Raw genomic sequence first — 18,584 nt, forward strand, 5'->3', positions numbered from 1 at the left:
GTGTGAGCCACTGCACCCAGCCATATAGTAGCTTCTTAATCCTCAAAACAACCTTAATGAGTTAGGCTCTATTATCCTCATGTTATATATAAGAAAACTAAAGCACAAAGAGAATAAAAAGGAACAGAACATGAACTATATTTATGTTTCTAAAGTATCTTTAAAGTATCAAGTGTTAATAATCTTTTTTATAATGTTAGAAACAAATCATTAATTAGTTTGAAGATGATTGTAAAAACAGCAGATAATTTCTCTAAAGAATCATCCCTTTTCCTAGGGTTGTCCTTTGCCTAATCATGTGGAAGATTCCACTCACACCATTCATTACTAGATTCAATATGCTAGGAAAAGAAGTAGAATATATTCTTTCCATTAAGGACAGCAAGCTATAACATGACAAAAACTTTTACCCTTCATGATCTGCTGGAGTTCCATCTGGAGTGTTTGCACAGCTCGTCCAGGGTGATCTCCTGCAGTTCGTTTAATTCGATGGATAGAAAGACGTCCATCCACTACTGCTGCAACATCATCATCTTCTAGAAAGATGACGCGATTGGTGTGTTCTATGACAGCACTATAACATTTTCAAGGAGATATTACAATCAATAACCAAGGATCATCTCTATAAATGAAACTATCATTTGGATACAAGAACCAAATTTCAATATAAACTCTATCACTCTGCAGTATCTCGGAGAATTTTCTGGTTACTAATGCCATCCCCTACAGGAAAGTATGGGGAAGGTGGTCATTGTGGACAAAAAATAAAAGGATCTCTGCATAGTAACCTAAACCAAATAGATTAGACCAGAAAGCATGGTTGTTTCCTCCTCATTCTATCCACTACCAAGTCCTGAAATTTTAACTTCCAAATACTCTCAAAGCTTCTATATCCACCACCAGACAAATTCAAGCTCCCATCAGTTCTTTGGCTGGACCACTGCAGCAATCTCCCAATTAGTCCACCCACTTTGTCTCTGATCTCTCTCCATCCATTCTCCATTTCTGCCAAAACTGATATCAAAGGCAACAACTCCAATGAAGATTTCTCCTTCACTCAACAAACCATTTGACAGCTTCCCTTTGGCTCTTAGAAAGACAACAAACTGGCCGAGACAGGCAGATCACGAGGTCAGGAGATCGAGACCATCCTGGCTAACGCGGTGAAACCCCGCTTCTACTAAAAAATACAAAAAACTAGCCGGGCGAGGTGGCGGGCGCCCGTAGTCCCAGCTACTCGGGAGGCTGAGGCAGGAGAATGGCGTAAACCCGGGAGGCGGAGCTTGCAGTGAGCTGAGATCCGGCCACTGCACTCCAGCCTGGGCGACAGAGCAAGACTCTGTCTCAAAAAAAAAAAAAAAAAAAAAAGAAAGACAATAAAGTGCCTTACTGTAACCCCTATACCTCCTTCTCCAGCTTCATCTTCCACCAAGCTTCCTCTCACTCTCTCTATTCCAGCCACACTCATAGCCATCCTAAACTCTCACAGGCTGAGCCATTTGCAAAAAATGAATGTTCCTCCTTCTACCTCTTAACCTAATTAACTCCTAATCTCTCCTTAACTCTCGGTTCAAACATCATTTCCTTAAAGAAATTTACCCACCAAGGGTAAATCACCCTGTTACTAGCATTCTGCAGCTCTTGTCACAGTTGGAATTCTACACTTGTGTGATCATTGTTTAAAATTTGCCTCCTCACTAAGGAAGAGCTTCTAAGGACAAGTAATAGTTTTATTTTTACTCACCATTATCTCCTGAGGTTAGCATATGGCTTCACTCAGAGTGTTCAATATGAATGTATACATGAATGAGAAAAGGCTGATATGTTTCTGTAATTCCAGTGTATTTAAGCCGTAACTGTCAACTGTGTAATCTTACACATCTTAGCCCTGACTACACACCTTACACATCTGTAAAAATATTAAAGAGTAAAGCTTGTTTTCCCACTGAGATAATACATTCCCTGATGCCCTAAATGGCATTATTTTCTCATTTTTATTATATTCTGTTATTTTCAGGTATAGTGAATGACTCAAATACTTGTTTGCAATTTGGGTGATTTTATTTTATCCTCATTACTATTTCATTTATAAATGCATTTAAACATCCCCCTGCATTTTCTCTCAAAATGTCTTAGTCTACTACTATCCCTTTATAAAAGTGATTATGCTGCAAATTAATTCCAAATGTAAAATATGAGTATCTACATTACACTAAAACTACAATAGTTTAGCAACTATGCTATAACAATTGGGATACTAACTAAGCCATTTTACTCTTCAATCTAGAATCTCCTGCCTTCAAAACCTAGATAAGGCTCCTGAAATAAGAAGGAAAAAAATGTAAGAGTTCTAAAATAAATACACTGGAAAAAGTCTCAAGGAGTATATGTGTTCTTGGTAAACTGACCTACACTCTTTGAAATGACAGAAAAAGTGTCCTTATAGCCCCATCTCCAAAATGGTCACCTATATTTCTTTAATTAAAATAGTTGCCTCATAGAGCACAACTAGACTGATACACAATGACATCTTGGTTTCCTGTAGAATGAGAAGTTTTACTAAAAATGTCTTTGAATCAACTAAGCTCACCTTGCATCAGAAGCAAAGTAATACTCCACTGCTTTTTCCTCCACCGGGAAAAGGCAGGTTGTGCTGTCCACACGAGAGAGATTGCAGCTTCCTTTCTTGTCTTTGCCTAAAGCATATAGTTAACATGAATTGGCAAACATGTAGAAAATCACGTACAATGTAGAAATATGCATAATTTTCTACAAAATCAAGAAAAAAATCATAGCAACACAAAACAATTTCAGCAAATTTAAAAAGCCAAGTAGGTCACCTCATTTCCATGCAATAAGCCAGTAAGAACAGACAAAAAGTGTACAGTGAAGTAGCAACTATCAAAGAGTGCGTGGCAGGTAAAAGTGCTACATTATATGTTTTTTTAATATAATATTTCTTTTCCAGGTAAAAGGCAAGTAATTCCTTAATATTAGCTGGTTTTTTTCATCAAAAGTGTGTATAATTTTAGCTTTATACAAAACCTGATGATCTTAACACATAAGTTTGTGTACCTATAATTATCACAAAATTACATTTAAAATATCAAAATTGTGCAAGGAAAAATAAAATGAATACAGTGGCTCATGCCTGTAATCCTAGCACTTTGGAAGGCCAAGGCAGGAGGATCACTTGAGGTCAGGAGTTCGAGACCAGCCTGGCCAACATGGTGAAACCCCGTCTCTACTAAAAACACAAAAATTAGCCAGACATAGTGGCAGGCGCCTATAATCCCAGCTACTTGGGAGGCTGAGGCAGGAGAATCACTTGAACTCAGGAAGCGGAGGCTGCACTGAGCCAAGACCACACGCCATTGCATTCCAGCCTGAGCAACAGAGTAAAAACTCTCTCAAAAAAAAAAAAAAAAAAAAAAAAAAGAAGAAAAAGAAAATGAAGGCTAGTGGCAAATTAATTTTATTATTTCATAACAAAACCTCACTAGATTTTAGCAGCAAGTCAGCATAACAAATCAAGTTGCAGTCTACACTAATTCTGATTTTAAAACAAAACAGATGCATATCACTCTCTAATCATGGTATATCATATGTGGCACCCACTGTCAGGGACAAAATTTATAAACCAAGAAACTCTCCCTTCTTTAACTTGGGTTTTCTTTTTTTTTTTTTTTTTTTTTTTGAGACGGAGTCTTGCTCTGTCGCCCAGGCTGGAGTGCAGTGGCCGGATCTCAGCTCACTGCAAGCTCCGCCTCCCGGGTTTACGCCATTCTCCTGCCTCGGCCTCCCGAGTAGCTGGGACTACAGGCGCCCGCCACCTCGCCCGGCTATTTTTTTTTTATTTTTTATTAGAGACGGGGTTTCACCGTGTTCGCCAGGATGGTCTCGATCTCCTGACCTCGTGATCCGCCCGTCTCAGCCTCCCAAAGTGCTGGGATTACAGGCTTGAGCCACCGCGCCCGGCCTAACTTGGGTTTTCTTATACTTCCTTTAAGTCAGGATAAAGTAGGGTCTTTTTGCAAAGCTAATATCCTTTTAATTCTTGTATTTCAGATTTATGACATCTCTACTTAATTTGTCAAGACATTAATTTTTTTCATCAAGACTGGAATACTAAAGTTTTATAAACTGGCCTAATATAGGAAAAAAATCTATTAGTTGAAGACTACATAAACGTCCTAGAGACAAAAATGCACCTTTCTCCAAGGCCAGGACATAACAGAACTATGGACACAACAGCCAGAGAATATCACAAGTATACTTATAAAAACTGCTACTTTACCTATCCTCTTAAAATGTACATATAAAGACAGACTTGATAATAATTATTAGAAATGTACATTCAAATGTGCTAATTATCCTGAGTTGATCATTATACATTGTACACATGTATTGAAATATACACCAAATATATAATTATATATTAAAAACAATAAAAGTCAAAAAAAGCATATTCAAAGTTTTCCACCATCTGTGATTATGTTTTAGTGATGAAAACAAACTAACTTTTCCCACTCATATTTAACAGCAAAGATGCCAAACTTTGAAAAATAAGTATAAGATGACATCCAAGAAAAAGTAACATTATAGAAAAATAACATAATAGTGTTTGCCAGGGGCTGGGAATGGGACAAGGGTTGATGACAGAGGGAAAGTTGAGGGAACTTATTGAGTCATGAAATTGTTCTGTATCTTGATTGTGTTGGTAGTTATGCAACTTCACATCTGACAAAACTCGTGAAACTACATGAAAAAGAGTAAATATTACTGTATGTTAAAAAACAGAGGCCAGGCTCTGTTTTTTATTTTAAAAAACAGAGGCTGAGCCTGGCAGATCATTTGAGGTCAGGAGTTCAGGACCAGCCGGGCCAACATGGTGAAACCTCGTCTCCACTAAAAACACAAAAAATGAGCCGAGAGTGGTGGAGCGCGCGTGTAGTCCCAGCTATTCCAGAGTCTGAGGTGGGAGAATTACTTAAACCTAGGAGGTAGAGGTTGCAGTGAGGTGAGATTGTGCCATTGCACTCCAGCCTGGGTGACAGAGCAAGACTTCGTCTCAAAAACAAAAACAAAAAAGTGAATTTAAAAACACATAAAAAGAGAGCTCAGCATTTTAAAAAAATAAATGTGGCCAGGTGTGGTGGCTCACGCCTGTAATCCCAGCACTTTGGGAGGCCAAGGCGGGAGGATCATGAGGTCAGGAGTTCAAGACCAGCCTAACCAATATGGTGAAACCCCGTCTCTACTAAAAATAGAAAAATGTGCCGGGTGTGGTGGCACATGCCTGTAATCCCAGCTACTCAGGAGGCTGAGGCAGGAGAATCGCTCAAACCCGGGAGGCCCAGGTTGCAGTGAGTCGAGATCACACCACTGCACTCCAGCCTGGGCGACAGAGCGAGACTCCATCTCAAAAAAAAAAAAAACAAAAAACGACCTTTGCTTATAAAATGTCCTGCGAGGCTTCAGTTTCACTGTGTTTTTTCTCCAAATACTGATAACTTCATTCTTCAAATAACAAAGTATATTTAATTAAAATATGTTTAAAAATTTGAGTCTGGGCACAGCAGCTCACGCCTGTAATCCCAACACTTTTTGAGAGGCCAAGGTGGGCGGATCACCTGAGGTCAGGAGTTCGAGACCAGCCTGACCAAAATGACGAAACCCCGTCTCTACTAAAACTACAAAAGTTAGCTGGGCATGGTGGTGTGCACTGGTAGTTCCAGCTACTCTGCAGGCTGAGGCACAAGAATCACGTGCACCCGGGAGGCGGAGGTTGCAGTGAGCCAAAATCACGCCACTGCACTCCAGCCAGGGCAACAGAGCGAGACTGTTTCAAAAACTAAATAAATAAGGTCAAAAAATTTGAGATATCAATGTCTGTTTAAATGAAAAGAACACCTCTGGGCTGGGCACAGTGGCTCTCAGCACAGGCTCTCTAGGCACCTGTGATCTCAGCACTTTGGGAAACTGAGGCGGGTGGATCACTTGACTCCAGGAGTTTAAGAGCAGCCTGGGCAATATAGCAAGACTCCAATTGTACAAAAAATTTACAGTTAGCTGGGAGCCAGGCACAATGGCTCATTTCTGTAATCTCTGTAATTTGGGAGGTTGAGGTAGGAGGATCCCTTGAGCCCAGGAGTTTGAGACCAGCCTGGCCAACAGAGCGAGACTTCCTCTTTACAAATAAAAAAATTGGCTGGGGGTGGTGGCACATGCCTGTGGTCTCACCTACTTAAGAGGCTGAGGGGGAAGAATCACTTGAGCCCAGGCAGCCAAGGCTGCAGTGAGCCATGACTAAGCCATTGCACTCCAGCCTAGCTGAGAGAGCAAAATCCTGCCTAAAAATAAGAATTAACTGGGTGTTAGCCAGATGTGGTGGCTCACGCCTGCAATCCCAGCACTTTGGGAGGCCAAGGCGGGCGGATCACAAGGTCAGGAGAATGAGATCATCCTGGCTAATATGGTGAAACCCCGTCTCTACTAAAAATACAAAAAAAAATTAGCCAGGCGTGGTGGTGGGCGTCTGTAGTCCCAGCTACTCAGGAGGCTGAGGCAGGAGAATGGTGAACCCAGGAGGCAGAGCTTGCAGTGAGCCGAGATCATGCCACTGCACTCCAGCCTGGGCGACAGAGCAAGACTCCGTCTCAAAAAAAAAAAAAAAAAAAAAAAAAGAATTAGCTAGGCGTGATGGCACACACTTGTAGTCCTAGCTATTTGAGAGGCTGAGGCAGGAGGATCGCCTGAGCCCAAGAGTTTGAAATTGCAGTGAGGTATGACCACACCACTGCACTGCACTCCAGTCTGGGCAACAGAGCAAGACCCTGTCTCCTCCTGCCATGCTATTTAAAAAGTAATATGGAAAGTTACATCAAAGTAAATAAATAAGAAAAACAAAAAATAAACTTTACACATAGACAACAAAAGAACAATCACTACAAATTCAAATAAAGCCAATCAAGATAGCAAATGTAAATCCAACAGTAATATGTCATGCATAAAATAAAGACCATTTAAACATATTTCAGTTAAAAGTTAGGCTAAATGATTCAAATAACTACCACTTAGTTAATCTATAATAACCTAGCACACAATGCTCTTCTCCTAATCCAAGCATATATCCTACATGATTTTAAAACAAAGGAAAAAATAATTTACAATTTCAACTATTTTCTCAAATTTCAGAAATTTTAATGAAATTATTAAAAGCACTTTCTAAATGCCAAAAGCAGACACGCAAAATATACTCCGCAAATTAGAAAAATGTCAAAATATGCTTCCCCATAAAATAAGCACATTTTTAGAGGCCCAGCACATTCATTCACTTGAAGAACAAAAGAATTAGTAAAGAATAAACAAAAGAGGATAAGATCCTCCCCATCCATGCAGAATGCATTTCCCACCTCTTTCTCCCTGTGATCCCCACCGTGTGAATTTTGATCCAATCTGAGTCCTAGCTAAGGATACACAACAGAAAAAAAATTCTAATCATCAGAGAACTCACGAAACCAAATCTTTTTCATGTCTAGACAGAACTATATATACATATGCATCTGACCAAAGGGGCATTTATTCCAACTTAAGGAAAATAATTCTTCATATCTACTGCACTCCATTTGTAGAGGTAATTTTACCTGTTCTGTAGAGTATAGGAATGTGATCAGTAGAAAGTTTATGTTCACTCCGTACAGCAATCAACAGAGGGCTACCTCGCCTGTAAATTGCAAGAACAGTTAGAATTAAATCATTTTTATAAATAATGGACTAATGATATAAAATGTAATGGCCAATACTCTTCAAATGTTTAAATTCTCCCCCCAAGCTCAACTTCAGATATAAGAAAGAACTAGATAAAAATAATTTTTTAAAAAAATTCTGCATTGGGCCAGGTGCAATGGCTCACACCTGTAATCCCAGCACTTCAGGAGGCCTAGGCAGGCAGATCACTTGAGTCCCAAGAGTTCAAGACCACTCTGGGAAACATGGCAAAACCCCATCTCCAAATTAGCCAAGTGTGATGGCACGTGCCTATAGTCTCAGGTACTTAGGAGGCTGAGTAAGGAGGACTGCTTGAGCCTGGGAGGTGGAGGTTGCAGTGAGCCAAGATCACACCACTGCACGCCAGCCTGGGTGACAGAACAAGATCCTATATCCAAGAAAAAAAAAACCAAATTCTGCATCAGGGGTCAGCAAACTGACCTGCAGTCCCAGGGTTATTTATTTTTATAAATAAAGGGTTTTTATTTGTTTGTTTGTTTTTTGAGAACGGCCTTGCTGTCTCCCAGGCTGGAGTGCAGCGGCGCAATCACAGCTCACTGCAGCCTTGACCTCCTGGCCTGAAGTGATTCCCTTGCCTCAGCCTCTGAAGTAGCTGGGACTACAGACATGCACCACCACACCCAGCTAAATTTTTTATTTTTTATAGAGACGGGGTTTTGTCATGTTGCCCAGGCTGGTCTGGAACTCCTGGGGTCAAGCAATCCACCCACCTCAGCCTCCCAAAGTGCTAGAATTACAGGCATGAGTCACCACGCCCAGCCTAATACAGGTTTTTTTTTTTTCTTTTAATTTTTAAAATTATTTCTTTTTTTAATTGACAAATAAAAATTGTACTAAACACAGTTATTTTGGAACATAACCATGCCCATTCTTTTACTTATTTTCTGTAGCCGCTTTCACACTACAACTGCAAAGCTGAGTAGTTGCTACAGAGGCTACATGGTCCAGAAAGCCTAAAATAGTTACTATCTGGTCCACTCCAAAAAAGTTTGCCAACACCTGTTCTGTAACATGGTATTTTAATTTTTTTCCTTTGTAATGTTAAATGGAACATTCCTTTCAATTGTGCACAGAATGCCAATATATGAACATGTAGCACCTTCTCCTTAGTCACCCTGTTTTCAGATTAAAAATATCTCTCTCTTACCATATCTTAGGGCACCTCACTTAGGACTTCAGGATCAGGCCTAAATATCCTATTAAGAAGCAATGATGGTACAATTATCTAGGAATCTGTCTAGAATACATGTTTCAAAAAATACAGAGAAAGCTAACATTTTAACTTTATTAGATAATATTCAATATCCAAATTCACAAAGTAACCTTGGTGCGCCCAACAAAGACAAAAGGCCAATTAAATGCCAAAATGTATTTTTTCTTTTTTTTTTTTTTATTTTTTCAGACAGTCTCGCTCTGTAGGCCCCAGTGGAGTGCAATGGCACAACGTTGGCTCACTGAAACCTCTTGCCTCCTGGGTTCAAGCGATTCTCCTGCCTCAGCCTCCCGAGTAGCTGAGATTACAGGCATGTGCTACCACACCCAGCTAATTTTTGTACTCTTAGTAGAGACAGGGTTTCGCCATGTTGGCCTGGCTGGTCTCAAACTCCTGACCTCAGATGATCCACCTGCCTTGACCTCCCATAATGCTAGGATTACATGTCTGAGCCACAGCGCCCGGCCTGTATTTGCTTTCTTAAGGGATTCTGTTAAATGGAAGAGTGGTAAAACAACAGACAAGAAGCAGCATGTGAAAATATGCTCACATGAATATATCTAATAAAGGGCAGAGCCTTTATAATAAAGGGTCATGTATAGTCTATGAAGAATAAACATGTAACTCAAATATGTTGAAATACATTAGTCATTGTTAGAGGTGTACGTACCTTGTGCCAACTGCTTGCCCAGGAAAATGAACACTTTTAAATACGAGTGCAAAAGCACCTTCCTATGGAGGGAAAAAAATGCATTAGCAATATTGACTATAATCAATTATCAAGTCAGAAATGCCTAGAACATACTGGCTTCAGCACAGAAATTTTTTGTTCACACAAATGCTCTTTTATACCAGTTTACAAACAAGTCTAAAGTTTAAGTAAACACTCCTAAGCTTCGGTGTATCCAAGACCCACTTTTTTTTTTTTTTTTTTTTTTTTTTTGAGATGGAGTCTCACTCTGTCACCAGGCTGGAGTGCAGTGGCATGATTTTGGCTCACCGCAACCCCCGACTCCCTGGTTCAAGCGATTCTCCTGCCTCAGTCTCCCAAGTAGCTGGGATTACAGGCACGCGCCACCATGCCCAGCTAATTTTTGTATTTTCAGTAGAGACAGGGTTTCACCATGTTGGGCCAGGATGGTCTCAATCTCCTGACCTCATTCATGATCCACCCGCCTCGGCCTCCCAAAGTGCTGGGATTACAAGCATGAGCCACCACGCCAAGATCCACTTTTTTAACCAAGCTTATACTCAAAATATGCTCAATAGATAACAACTCCAAAAACAGATCATTTAAAAAGTCATCCTTTGTACAGGTTATGAACCTTCTCAACCGATATATCCTATCTCCATCATCTACCTATGTCATCATAATAGTATGGATTATCAGAAGAAAGACAGAATTAGAAAAGATCCCAAGATCAAAATCCAAAACGTATTCTCTACCCTAGTAATTGTACACCACTGTTAACTTCCACTCTTTCTGACCTTGATATTAGAGATATAAATATATACAATTATTAACATGCACACCACAGAAATCCATCAACCTGAATCCTCAGGGACAGGGCTTACAGGAATCAAGAACAGATAAAAGAGGAACATGAAGTAGGAGAGGGAAGAACCACCCTGGAACACAAACTGGATTATACGATGAATAAAAGGCAAAGCCTATTAGAAACAAGAAAAGGCTGGGAAAGCACACAACTCTACTCTGCCTTGGGTAAAGGGAAGGAACAGGCCTCTACATTCTCCATTTTCCTGCTTCCTCCTTTTGCTACAGATACAAGATTTGGGTGTAGGTGGGAGGGAAGTGAGGGTTGGACCTTAGTTGTGAAGTTAAGGACTTTTAAGTGGGAAAGAGTTATGAGTGGGGAAGGGAGATGTAGGTATCTCTATGGATTTGGACATTTGTAGATCTTTGATGTCTTTAATCTTTAATTAGGAATGTTGGATGGAATCAAAAAGAATACTGCTTTTCTCATGGGCTTGGAAATGCTTTTCTATCTATAGAAAAGCCTTCCTTCAGGGCCAAGGAAAAGTCCCCAGAAAGAAAAATAAGTAGTTGACTCTGTTGGCTCAGAGACAAGCAGGCATTATCCCAGAATATAAACTGTGAAGCTCCCATTGTGCTAAGTTATTGGTTGAGAAGAACACTCAATGAGCAAGAAGCAAGGGAATAACTAATCCTCCATTGTGTGTACTGTGTACATGTCCACGTGTGGTGTGTATGGATGTGTGTATATATGCATAATTGTTAGACACACTTTGATTCTGGATTATTTTTCATTCTCATGACATTAAACCAGAATGAAGCAAGCAGAATTTCAAGTGGAGGGTTGGGGGGGAATCAATAAATCAATCAATCTCCCAAAATTATTCAACCTGAATAGTTATATGAGAAATAAAAGCCAAAAAAAACAATAGCACAGTTCCTGCTTATCAAACTTAATTTCCAGAAAGTTTCTCATGATTAATGTTGGCATAATTATCTTTTAAAGTGTGGCTTAATACCAGTTGTTGGATAACTCTCTCCACCAAGGTAGTAAAGCTGGTATCTTGACTTTCCTGATTGTCATACATATACTTAACGAGCTTGGCAATTGTCTCTGTATCTGTTTCAGATTCGAAGTCATAGCCTTTGCTTTCCTGTAAATAGAAAGAAAAAAAGATACAATTAAAGAAATATTCATGATATAAAAACCTTTTCTACAGAATTGTCCCCTCAAATATTTCACTAATTTCTAATATTCTTTGAACATCATATCCCATTATACAAAATTAAAGTCACCATCTGATTAGAGTGACTTCAAAACAGTGTTGTACTCTGTGTAACTGAACATAGACTTAACTTACTATCCAATAAATAGCCATTAGCTGTATGTGACTATTTCAATTTAATTAAAATTAAATAAAATTTAAAATTCAGTTCCTCAGTCATACTAGCTCAACAAACACATGTGGACAGTGGTTACTATACTGAATAGCCCAGATACACTATGTCTTCCATCACTGGAGAAAGTTCAATTGAACAGCCCTAAGAAAGCACTCATGCAGGTCAACATTATGACCACAACAATACAGTATATAGCTATTTAGGACACAGAACTTTCATTTAATTTGTACTGATTCTTCTTGTATTAATATGTCCTAGGAACTTTAAAACATGACAGAATCTCTCATAATGCAAAAAATGTCTCCACAAAATTCCAATTTTATTTGAGCTTTTGTCATGTACATTACAGTCAAATACTAATCATTTCCTTTTCTTTTTTTTTTTTTTTTGAGACAGAGTCTAGCTCTGTTGCCCAGGCTGGAGTGCAGTGGCCGGATCTCAGCTCACTGCAAGCCCCGCCTCCCGGGTTCACGCCATTCTCCTGCCTCAGCCTCCCGAGTAGCTGGGAGTACAGGCGCCCGCCACCTCGCCCGGCTAATTTTTTTTGTATTTTAGTAGAGACGGGGTTTCACCGTGTTAGCCAGGATGGTCTCGATCTCCTGAACTCGTGATCCGCCCGTCTCGGCCTCCCAAAGTGCTGGGATTACAGGCTTGAGCCACCGCGCCCGGCCCATTTCCTTTTCATATCAAAAAACAGAATTGTTCCACTGTTAGCAAAGAAAAGTCCAATAAACCACCATGCCCTTGGAATTGCCCAAGGAATTACTTGATGACACCTATATGGTGTTGCACATCCCAACAACCAACCCCACTGCTCTCGTTAGAAGTATTCTCAAAGACTGGTGTCTTTTGAGGTCACCTTACTTACCAAAAACTTTTTCAAGTCTTTGTAGTTGGTGATGATTCCATTGTGAATAACAATAAATTCTAAAAGAGCAAGTGTTGATGACAGAAAAGTTAGAAGTCTGATAAACCTAAAATAGCTATTACTGTAACTGGATGTTTTTCAAGTTAAAAATTTGTAACACGCTATACTATTTATGTTATTTAAAACATAATTACATCTACTTCTCAGTATCAGATTATCATCACGTAGATCAGCAGCATTGTTTATGTGGCATAGCCAAAGCACACAGTGCAGGGGAGGTGGGTACAGTGGGGAAATAAACAGGAGTCCAGAGATAACAATTTCAGTTGTGGCTAAGCTAATAATAAAATGTTACCATGAAAGGAGCAAGTTTATTGGGTCTGTTGCCTCATTTGCAAAATGAGAGAGCTGAACTAAATATTATTATTTCTCTGTTCATTCATTCTTGAGTATAAGTTTAAAAAGAAGGCCTTTCAAACTAAAATAATCTGATTTACACTAAATGAGTTTAAGAACTAGAACTAAGGAATTTGCTAAGAAAAACCAATCAATTCTATAGTTAACTTGTTTGAGATCCAGGTAAGTCATAGAATGTCAGAGAAATAAATGTTAACGTATCATTCCAAGAGAAGATAGATATGATCTTGGGATAATTATCTTCTTTTTTAACTAACTTTGAAAACTGTAAGAACAGATAATCAAGAGTTGACAATATCACTATTTGTAGCCACTGATGGTACATAAAAACTACCAATCTGGCTGAGCGCGGTGCCTCACGCCTGTAATCCAGCACTTTCAGAGGCCAAAGTGGGCAGACCACATGAGGTAAGGAGTTTGAGACCATCCTATTCAACATGGTGAAACCCTGTCTCTACTAAAAATACAAAAACTTAGCCAGGTGTGGTGGCATGTGCCTGTAAACCCAGCAACTTGGGAGGCTGAGGCAGGAGAATCGCTTGAATCTGGGAGGCAGAGGTTGCAGTGAACCAAGATCACACCACTGCACTCCAGCCTGGGCAACAGAGAACCAAAAAAAATCCTGCCAATCCTGGATTTATTATTCAGAGTTCATTTCAGTTAGGAGAAAAATTACTGCTAAATTAAATTTTATATTAAATTATCAAAATATATATATATATTTTTTTTTTTGGAGACACGACGTTGCTCTGTCACCAAGCTGGAGTGCAGTGGCTCAATCACGACTCAATGCAGCCTTGACCTCCTGGGCTCAGGTGATTCTTCCACATCAGCCTTCCAAGCAGCTGGGATTACAGCTGCTTATACCACACTCAACTAATTGTTTTATTTTGCTGTAGAGAGTCTCACTACGTTGCCCAGGCTGGTCTCCTGAGCTGAAGCAACCCTCTCGCTTCATCCTTCCAATGTCTTGAGAATATACGCATGAGCCACTATGCCAGGCCAAAATGTTCTTTTTTCTTTTTTGAGACAAAGTCTTGCTCTGTCGCCCAGACTAGAGTGAAGTGGCAAGATCTCGACTCACTGCAACCTCTACCTCTCGGGTTCAAACAATTCTCCTGGCTCAGACTCTCAAGTAGCTGGGATTACCGGTGCGTGCCACCATGCCCAGCTAATTTTCGTATTTTTAATAGAGATGGGGTTTTGCCATGTTGGCCAGGCTGGTCTCGAACTCCTAACTTCACGTGATCCACCTGCCTTGGCCTCCTAAAGTGCTAGGATTACAGGCATGAGTCACCACACCCGGCCCCTCACAATGTTCTTAATATACGTAAAGATCTGACATTTTGGCTGACAGTAATTAGAAACCAAATAATAAACATTTTCACTAGATTTTTGAGAGAAGATGTAAGCAAGTACTAAAATAAATTTATAAAAAAACTTGCTGGGTGTGGTGGCTCACGCCTGTAATCCCAACATTCTGGGGGGCTGAGACAGACAGATCACCTGAGCTCAGGAGTTCGAGACCAGCCTAGCCAACATGGTGAAACCTTGCCTCTACTAAAAATACAAAAAATTGTTGGACGTGGTGTCGGGCACCTGTACCTAACTACTTGGGAGGCTTGAGACAGAAGAATTGCTTGAAACCGGAAGGCAGAGGTTGCAGTGAGCGGAAAACATACCATTGCACTCCAGCCTGGGCAACAGAGCAAGATTCCGTATCAAAAAAAAAAAAAAAAACTTAATTCTAGAACAAAGAGATTCATAAATAGCTAATTTAAAGGCCTTAACTTAAAGCCAAATTCTCAAAACATAATCTAGATGTAAGTTTTTGGGAATCTTTCATAAAGGCCTTGTCAGTGTCAAAAGTCTAAATTATTGCTACCATTATGATCATATTCAATAGTAATTATTGAAGCACAAGAAGCCTAAATAGGCAGCTTCTGAATTAAATTAAATATCAGAAAGGGCTGGGTGCAGTGTCTCATGCCTGTAATCTCAGCACTTTGGGAGGCTGAGGTGGGAAGATTACTTGAGTCAAGGAATTTGTAACCAGCCTGGGCAACAAAGCAAGACCCCTATCTCTACAAAAATAAATTAGCTGGGTGTGGTGGTGCAAGCCAGTGATCCTAGCTACTCAGGAGGCTGAGACAGGAAGATCACTTGTGCCCAAGAATTTGAGGTTACAGTGAACTATGATCCCACCACTGTACCCAGCCTGGGTGGAGGAGTAAGACCCTGCCTCTAAAATAAAAGGAAAAAAACAGGGAGGGATAAATACACACATATACACTTTTGTATGTATTCTGTACATATTTCCTTATTTTTAAATGAAAGAACAGACTCAATAATTGGTGAACGTTATCTACACAGGGAACAAGAGGAAACAGAAGAGTCTAGACTTGTTTTGTTGAGCCAGTCTCACTCTGTTGCCCAGGCTGAAGTGCAATGGCGGCAATGGTGCAATCATGGCTCACTGGAGCCTCAACCCCCAGGTTCAGGTGATCCTTCTGCCTCAGTCTCCCGAGTAGCTTGGACTACAGGCGCATGCCACCATCAAGCTAATTTTTGTATTTTCTGTAGGCACAGGGTTTCACTATGTTGCTCATGCTGGTCTCAAACTCCCAGGCTCAAGCAATCCCTCCATCTCAGCCTCTCAAAGTGCTGGGTAGACTTCTTTTAATATGTCTTGTTTTAAAGATGTTACTTCAGAATTATGTAAATATTTTAAATAATCATAAATAACATCTATTTTTAAATAATACCAATCCTTAAAATTAAAAAACAGGCTGCTGCGGTGGCTCACGCCTGTAATCCCAGCACTTTAGGAGACTGAGGTGGGCGGATCACAAGGTCAGAAGATTGAGACCATCCTGGCTAACACAGTGAAACCCCGTCTCTACTAAAAATACAAAAAATTACCCGGGCATGGTGACACACGCCTGTAATCCCAGCACTTTAGGAGGCTGAGGTGGGCAGATCATAAGGTCAGGAGATCGAGACCATCCTGGCTAACACAGTGAAACCCCATCTCTACTAAAAATATAAAAAATTACCCTGGCGTGATGGCACACACCTGTAGTCCCAGCTACTTGGGAGGCTGAGTCAGGAGAATTGCTCGAACTCGGGAGATGGAGGTTGCAGTGAGCCAATATCACACTACTGCGCTCCAGCCTGGGCGACAGAGCAAGACTCAGTCTCAAAAAATAATAATAATTTAAAAAAAATTTTTTTTAAACATATTAAAGTAATATCCAGCCAGTAGCACAACTGCATGGAGAAAGACTATTCCAAGTAACTCTAAAACACAGTAATTTGGTTATACATTTCTAGAGAGATATGCCCTAAGGACAAAACCGATAACAAAAGTTCTCAGCCAGGAGCAGTGGCTCACACCTGTAATCCCAGCACTTTGGGAGGCCAAGACAGGAGGATCACTTGAGATCAGGAGTTCAAGACCAGCCTGGCCAACACAGTGAAACTCCGTCTCTACTAAATATACAAAAATTAGCCAGGCATAGTGGACAGAAAGGGTCTCATTCTGTTGTCCAGGTTGGAGGGCAATAGCGTGATGTACGACCACGGCTCACTGCAGCCTCTACCCCTTGGGCTTAAACAATCCTCCCACCTCAGTCTCCCAAGTAGCTGGGACTACAGGCATGCACCACCATGCCTAACTTATTTTTTTATTTTTTGTAGAGATGGGGTCTCACTATGTTGCGAGGGCTGATTGTGAACTCCTGGACTCAAGCAATCCTCCCAACTCAGGCTCCCAAAGTGCTGGGATTACAGGCATGAGCCAGTACTCTCAGCTCTGTATACTCTCTACGACTTCTGAATGTTTGAAATTTTCCAAATGAAAAATAATTAAAATAATGAAAATCTAAGAGCCTTCTTTCTGCCCCCATTATTAGGCTTCTACAATCATTCCAAAGCACGAAAAATCTTTCCATACCATTATTTTTATCAGAGCGCTGGGGGTGGCTATTGACAGGATTGGGTTCTCCATGTGTTGCCCAACGGGTATGAGCTATTCCAAAGTGTACATCAAATTCTATATCCAAATCCATATCTTGTTGCTCTGAAGAATATGAAAAGAAAAATTTCAGTATTAAATCATGCTGCAGAGATAATGCTATAAGCTATATTTAAATATAATTATTACAATGCTGCTCTCTTGGAATATACAATCACTGAAACTAAAGATCAGGTATATTCAAAATAGTGATTAAAAGACTTAGGAGGCGAGTGCAGTGGCTCACACCTGTAATCCCAGCACTGTGGGAGGCCAAGGCAGGCAGATCACCTAAGGTCAGGAGTTCAAGACCAGCCTGACCAACATGGGAAAACCCCGTCTCTACTAAAAACACAAAAATTGGCCAGGCATGGAGGCACACGCCTGTAGTCCTGGCTACTCCGGAGGCAGAGGCAGGATAATCACTTGAACTCAGGAGGCGGAGGCTGCAGTGAGCTGAGATCACACCACTGCACTCCAGCCTGGGTGACAGAGCGAGACTCCACCTCAAACAAAAAAAGGACTTAGGAACACATTGTAGGTCTGTATCAAGACATTTCATGTACCCAGTAAATATATACACCTACTATATACCCACAAAAATTAAAATTGAAGATAAATAAAGACGTAGGAGTTTATGCAACTGAAATACTGAAGGCAAATGGTTTCAATAACAACCAAAAAACTAATATAGAATTAAAGCAAACACAACAAAAGTTTAGTAACGGATAAAGTTAGGTGAAGTATATACAGGTAATAATGTACTATTCTTTCAAGCTTCCTGGAGATACGAATACTCAAGAGTTAAGGACAAAACCAATTAATGTAACTTTTTAAATCTGTATTTAATTCTTGCCTTAAAAAATCATTATCAATTTAATTAAACATGTATGTAAAAATAAATTCATTTTCCCAATGACACACAACCTTATGACTGCAATTTCTTTGGTCTCTGGTGAGAGTACACACATCTCACAATATAAACTGCAATTATGGAGTGCCTCCAAAATCAAATAGGTATTTGAGAACAGAGCAATGCTATGAAAGTATGGGGCTACTGGGAAATCAGCATAAGGCCAATGTTCCTTTATCTCGAAAAGTAGCTGATTCAGCCGGGTGCAGTGGCTCACACCTGTAATCCCATTTCGAGAGGCTGAAGTGGGAAGAACACAAGGTCAGGAGTTCGAGACCAGCCTGACCAACATGGTGAAACCCCGTCTCTACTAAACTACAAAAATTAGCCAGGTATGGTGGTGCACGCCTGTAATCCCAGCTACTCAGGAGGCTGAGGCAGGAGAATTGCTTGAACCCAGGAGGTGGAGGTTACAGTGAGCCGAGATCACACCACTGCACTCCAGCCTGGGTGACAGAGCAAGACTTCCTC

The 18,584-nt window shown here is 40.3% G+C and overlaps 1 protein-coding gene across 3 annotated transcripts in view; it reads right to left on the reverse strand.

Annotated features, from left to right (window-relative positions):
* LOC105465201 (glutamine--fructose-6-phosphate transaminase 1) overlaps nt 1–18,584 on the reverse strand; it is a 67,634-nt gene that overhangs the window by 25,757 nt on the left and 23,293 nt on the right. For 2 of the 3 annotated variants that reach the window (XM_011713478.3, XM_011713476.3), the window contains 8 exons: nt 17,141–17,266; nt 12,769–12,827; nt 11,519–11,653; nt 9,675–9,736; nt 7,647–7,726; nt 7,416–7,469; nt 2,591–2,696; nt 411–574 (listed from right to left, as the gene is read on the reverse strand). In XM_011713478.3, coding sequence (XP_011711780.1) covers nt 411–574; nt 2,591–2,696; nt 7,416–7,469; nt 7,647–7,726; nt 9,675–9,736; nt 11,519–11,653; nt 12,769–12,827; nt 17,141–17,266 — 786 coding nt within the window. The remainder of the gene's footprint in view (nt 1–410; nt 575–2,590; nt 2,697–7,415; nt 7,470–7,646; nt 7,727–9,674; nt 9,737–11,518; nt 11,654–12,768; nt 12,828–17,140; nt 17,267–18,584) is intronic. The other variant, XM_011713477.3, reaches the window with a different exon arrangement.

This window comes from Macaca nemestrina, chromosome 13 (assembly GCF_043159975.1).
Source record: "Macaca nemestrina isolate mMacNem1 chromosome 13, mMacNem.hap1, whole genome shotgun sequence".
NCBI lineage: Eukaryota > Metazoa > Chordata > Mammalia > Primates > Cercopithecidae > Macaca > Macaca nemestrina.